Source organism: Pygoscelis adeliae, unplaced genomic scaffold (genome assembly GCF_000699105.1).
Source record: "Pygoscelis adeliae isolate BGI_AS28 unplaced genomic scaffold, ASM69910v1 Scaffold18, whole genome shotgun sequence".
NCBI lineage: Eukaryota > Metazoa > Chordata > Aves > Sphenisciformes > Spheniscidae > Pygoscelis > Pygoscelis adeliae.
In genome coordinates this window covers 3,719,526-3,725,280 of record NW_008825558.1, presented here as the reverse complement: position 1 = coordinate 3,725,280, position 5,755 = coordinate 3,719,526, and the positions used below count along the sequence as shown (strand labels likewise).

The following is a 5,755-nucleotide window of genomic DNA, read 5'->3' as shown; positions in this document are numbered from 1 at the left end:
CTGTGCTGCCAGCCGGGGCTCCCTGGGGAGGAGGAGGTCCCGGTGTCTGGGAGGGGGTTTGGGAGCGCGGAGGGGAGGGCTCCTCTTCGAAACCGAAAAAAGCGTCACCGTGCGATTAACGCAGGACTCTGGAAGCAGCTGTTGTGGGTTTAGTCCTGCTTGTGGAACGCAGGCATTTTCTAGATCTTAAAGTTGTTTACCGTGAGCCTCAGTTCTCCTGTGTGTACATAGATATATATGTAAAAATATGTGACTTAAATATGGAATTATACTGCAGAGTTTGTGCACAGTTGAGCTCAGCAATGAAAGAAAACATTGTACTTACCTCATTATATGAGATTAAATACTGCAACAACCTCTTTGATGAAAACAAAACAGATTTCTTTCTTTTCTATTAGGTGCAGACATTGCTTCAGCAAATGCAGGACAAATTTCAAACCATGTCTGACCAAATAATTGGAAGAAATATCCTTTTTTAAAGTCAGATAGGTGCTATATACTACGGATGCACAAGTATTTTGCAGTATATTTACCAGTGCGATTTAGAAGATAAACTTAAAGTGACCATAAGTGCTTGAGCAAAACAGTAATAAAAAACCCAAAACAACAATAACGAAAAAAAAATCCTAAAAACCCAACCCAACCACGACTAGATTGCGGTCGTAGTCCTTAACTCCAGTGAACTTGATGACATGAGCTGTCGCATAGATGACCTGGAGAAGAACATAGCAGACCTCATGACGCAAGCGGGAGTGGAAGAATTGGAAGGCGAGAACAAGACCCCTGCTACTAACAAGAGTTAAAGTGAGACAATTGCTTGCTAGCCTTGAAACAAATCCTCAGGTCACCTGAAATTACTGACTTTAAAGTAGATGGACTTTCTCCTTTGATTTGTGAGGTAGTCTGAAATTAATTCAGAGCAGCTCTGTACAGTATAATACAAGAAGCTTTAAAAAGCTGTCCTCAGCAGGCTCCTACTAGCCTCTTCAGCAAGGATGTTTTCTTCACCGATATTGGGAGGAGAGTTATTCATGTCCAGTTAGTTTTGAGGAAGTGCAATAGCTATATTCATCCTCTGTTACTCACTCTGGTGCTCTTAGTAAGATCTGAAATGCCGACTGTCTTCGCAGCATGGGAAGAAGAGACAGGAAGGAATATCAGTAGCAAAGCGAGCTCCTCTCTTCCCTTCTCTCATCATATTTGCACCTTCTGAAAAGGACAGTAATCTCATACACGCTACCAACATCCACTCCGATTTCCATAGCGAGAAAGCTCGTGTGAGCGTGATGCTACTCTTCAAGCTTCCACTGCATCCTGTAGACTTTAGCTCCCACTAAGCTCCTAAAGACTGTGGGCTTGCTGCTGTGCACTGGGGCTAATGAGCGAGTTACTGCCAGTCAGCTGTAAATCCCTCCTGTGTAAGCTCGGAGCTTGCTGGGAGTACATGACTCGCACATACCGCTCCAAAGCAGCACGTCCTGACTCGGACAAGACAACACTCAGACGTGAGGCAAGGCGTATTCTAGGGCAATGCTCCCTGGAAAATGAAATTTCTTACTGAAAGATAAACGCAGTATTATTATATATTCTTCTTACATCATTTCTTAATTGATAACCTGCCCCTATATTACACAAAAACATCGGAGAAGTAGATGTTTCATCTACTTGGCAAGCAGCAGTTCAAAATCTAGTACAAAACCACGTACATAAATGCAAGTGATCACGTAGCACCACACACACCATGTACAACAATTGCTAAAGGCATTGCAGAAGATGGGGGCAATGCAAGAGTGCCAAAACTGTTACAGCATAAACGAGGTGGGTGGGTGTCGTGCGTAATTATAATTATATGAGCACTAAGATTTCAGTTTGTATAGAATTTGATTTTTGTAATCCATGGAAGGCAACTGGTAAGTAAACTACTAGATGTATCATGTTAGATTAACTGGGTTTTTTTTAAGGTGGCTAAGAAAGACATGTCTCAGCCTCTCTTAGGCTTGAAATTCTGAGGTCACGTCTAGAATACTATGCAGCCTGTGTAATAGGCATGGGTGTTTGAAACAGGTGTACGTCTTGCTTGTTGAGGTACCTATTTTTTGCGATACTTTGACAAAAATACAAATTATGGGCTTCATTGCCCCCGGTGCCAGTTCCCTTAGCCTGAACCCCACAAATGAAAATTTCTGATGAGCATGATTCTCTTAATTCTTCTCAGTAATATATTTTTTTAAATTATTTTTCCCCAACAGGTTGCCAGTAACTTAAGATGAATCCTGGAAGACTTCTTTTTTTTTTCTACAAATCCTTGGAATTACAGAACAGCTTTTTGCAACTACTGTGTGTAAAAGCATTTTTATATTGTTACAGAGCTTGCATTCCTAATGTATATTGTATAGTTAGGGATAGGTTAGTTTATATTTTGATTTGTGTACTGTAATTTCACTTTTTGAATTCTTGTTATGAGGATCAATTAGTTGTGTTATTAAAACACAGATCTTATGGATCTCAACTACTGGGTGTATTTTTTTGTGAAGTCACTTTTTTCTCTCTCTTATATTTTTCTAGACGTCTCATTTTTGATAGCTAAACATCTAGTGACTCCCATCAAATGGAAATCTTAACTTGTCCTACGTAACTTCGTGGAGTGAAGCACAAGATTGAAACTTAGCATTAATCTTAGCTCTAAGCATCAGTCACTCAACTAGTTGAGGACTGTGTGTTGTTTTCTCATAAATGTAATGCGGTGATTTTGGAAACATAAGACGCTGAACATCAAAATCGTATCTCCTACTCCTGGTGTCACCTTACCTGTGTGTTCCTAGAACATAAACCAGAAATAGAGATTTAACATCAGCGGCATCTGTACACAGTTGGGCAAGCACTGCCATTCCAAATCTGTTACATTTAGACAGACGAGGAACTATTAACTATGGAAAATCTCGCTATGGGATTTAAGGTTTTTAATCCTGTAAATCTCTGCTTTGAAACTGTCAGAGTGTCATTTAGCATCACCTTTGAACAACAATTACGGGTAAAATAGTGATACTGGACAGAATGGGGATGGGATTGCGGGAGTGTCTGTGTGTGGTCTTTCTGTCTAAATCACTGGCTCGTTGTAGTAAACAGTTTGCTGACAAAGCAAGGATACTCCGAGTAACAAAAAAGGAGAGAACCCAGTTAGAATTGTAAAGCCTTGCTTCTCTTTGAATAACAGCTAGCCGGAACTCTTCAAAGCATTTGGTTTAGAAAGGTGTTTGCTTTTATAATCATATCCACATTTATGGGCCTGGAGTTTAATGGATTACGTTAGAGTATTTTGGCAATGAAAAGTGTATTTAGAAGAGTCTGTACTATGTCACTTGTGAAGAAAAATGACCAATGTCGGATATTACTGACAATCATTGCGATGCTCCTCCAGCTTGAAATATAAATTTAAGAAAGCACTAGTGGCAGTCAGCAGTTACACCTGGACCACGCTCAAGACTGCTCTTTGAACGCCACCAGATTAGCGCCTGTGTATTACGAAGGCAATATGACAGGTCATTTTTCAAAACTGAGGGGAAATTGTAATAAAAGCTCATAATAATAGGGGAATTTTGTGAACGTAGGAAATGTATCAATATACCTTGTAATACCAGCCTTAGGCTCTTTGTAATGTCATTTAAAAAATCTAATAAACTATTACGTGGTCACAAATAGTCAGGTCATATATATTAAAGCAAAATCTAGCATAAGTATACCATTATATGCGAGATTGTATTTAGTTATGAGTTACGGAAAGCCTTTAGCACAGCCTCTGCTTACAGAACAGAATAGAGGCGTGTGCTGTGTAATAAAGGGGTGAGCACGATTCATGCCTTGTCACATCTGGATTTTGCTAGGTAATGACAAAATAGACCAAATTCATAGGCAAGCATATTAAAGTGGAGGATCGCTCTGTACGATGTTTATACAACTATAAATTCTCATCTGGCCGCCTTCCTCCTGTAGGAGAAATGGTCGTTCTTGACTTTGCTTGCGCTATCCTATATACGGCAGCGGTAAGCCTGCTTTCCTGGAGTTTATTCTGTCAGAATAACTTACTGGGAAATTATTTCAGCTTTAAGATTCTAAACACTTTTCAGTAGGGGTAGTTTTCCCTCATAAATTTAACACTTAACTGATTTTGAAAAGTAACAAGTCAATTCAAAACAAGCCTTTCGGACAGGAAGGTATTACTTGTAGCTCTTTCAATACTGCATATTTCTGAGAAACATTTTTTATTCTTGCTCCGAACCAGCGATAGAGCTTCTACATAGAAATGGCACCTGCAAGCCAAAGTAGAATCCCTTTTGGCCACAATTTCCTAAAGCGCGGTTAGTTTAATACACAAAGCAAAGCAGAAGATGACTGTTCTTAAGTGTTACTTTATATGGATTTGATAACACTTTACAAAACAACAGCGTCCTTGGTTTTTTCTCAGTACGCTGCTTCACATCTTATCTGACAAATATTTGTCCTTTCCACTGGGCTGCCTCACTCGCAAAGAAAAAAAAAGTCTGAGGATCAAGCTCGTGAATAGGGACTGTCTTCCTTACTAGAATAGAAAGCAAGCCGTTCCATGTAGTCATTTAAATCAACCTATGTAGTGCTGCGTTTTGTTTAGGACCATCCTTTGAGACTGCAGCTTGCTTTTTTTAGTTATTTGTCTCTATGCCAAAGTCTTTGTAAGCACTTTCTACTTTAAGAGAAATTTTCTGCTACCTGTCATCACGGTAACATACACTCAGATTTTATCATTGATGTGTTTACCTCCTACAGTTTATTTTCACAAACGGTTACAGGTTAAATGCACCCTGCTCCGATTTCCTTGTACCAGCAGGCACGGAGGATGCTGCGTTTTCCTGTTTGCAGTTCAAAGCTGGTGCAACTTTGAGCAGACCTGCTGCAATTCATGCGCACAGCAGACCCGCGCTGCGGCAGCAGAATAGTCTGCTCTGCCTGCGCGAGTGAGCGTGGGCATCTGCTCACCTCTGCCTCCCGCCTACCTGCAAGAGGGGAGAGGGTTTCTGGTATAAGAGGTGCCGTCTAGGAGGAGGGGAGATGATGGATGGAAAATGCACTCTCTTGAGCTTGCCGCTTCCTTCGTTCTTTCCCGTCCTAGCCCAAGCAGCAAGTAAGGGGATAGCAAAGCTACTTTTTGTAAGTGAGCATGAGGTATGGAACTACACAGAACGAGTAGAGTCTATGGGTCCTGCATTCGTGGGGAAAAGGAAGAACAGCAAGGGATGGAGAGGACAGAACCCCCCCTGCTCCTGTCCGAGTTCCTCAAGCTCTCCATTGTCCCTGCTCTCACCTCTCGCCACTTCTACTCCAAATTTCCGTTACCACCATCCTCTTCAACCCCGGCTTCTTTTCCACTCTTGACTCTTCAGGGCTCAATTTCAGCTGTTGCTGAGGAAAAAGCCATTGTTTCCAAACTGCCTCCAGGTAACTACTGAGCATAGATGCTCTTTCACAAAAGATCTACGTTAGGAACAGCAAATAGAATCAGCTTTTTTCCATGACAGGAATTATGAGTGACACCATGCAAGCCTTCAACCAGAGTTTTCATAGCCAATCGTTAACAGCAGTAGTGTTTCCTGAATGCTAGACTTAAGACCTGAGAACCCAGAAACAGGCTGAAGATCCCAGGAGCTGGGTGGCCTATGCATTTTACACTGGGCAACAGGAATAAATGCGAAACTCCTGTCTCGTCTCGTCTGGTGTCTTAATT

At 41.2% G+C, this 5,755-nt stretch overlaps 2 protein-coding genes across 2 annotated transcripts in view; both read left to right on the top strand.

The window, feature by feature from the left end:
- The window catches only part of HSBP1 (heat shock factor binding protein 1), a 5,901-nt gene extending 2,210 nt beyond the window's left edge, over positions 1 to 3,691 (top strand). Inside the window, exons 2-4 of the mRNA XM_009332331.1 lie at positions 399 to 465; positions 685 to 804; positions 2,250 to 3,691. Coding sequence (XP_009330606.1) covers positions 399 to 465; positions 685 to 803 — 186 coding nt within the window. The 3' untranslated portion in view covers position 804; positions 2,250 to 3,691. The remainder of the gene's footprint in view (positions 1 to 398; positions 466 to 684; positions 805 to 2,249) is intronic.
- Positions 3,692 to 5,198: 1,507 nt separating this feature from the next.
- The window catches only part of MLYCD (malonyl-CoA decarboxylase), a 104,105-nt gene continuing 103,548 nt past the window's right edge, over positions 5,199 to 5,755 (top strand). The window contains exon 1 of the mRNA XM_009332330.1: positions 5,199 to 5,469. Coding sequence (XP_009330605.1) covers positions 5,199 to 5,469 — 271 coding nt within the window. The remainder of the gene's footprint in view (positions 5,470 to 5,755) is intronic.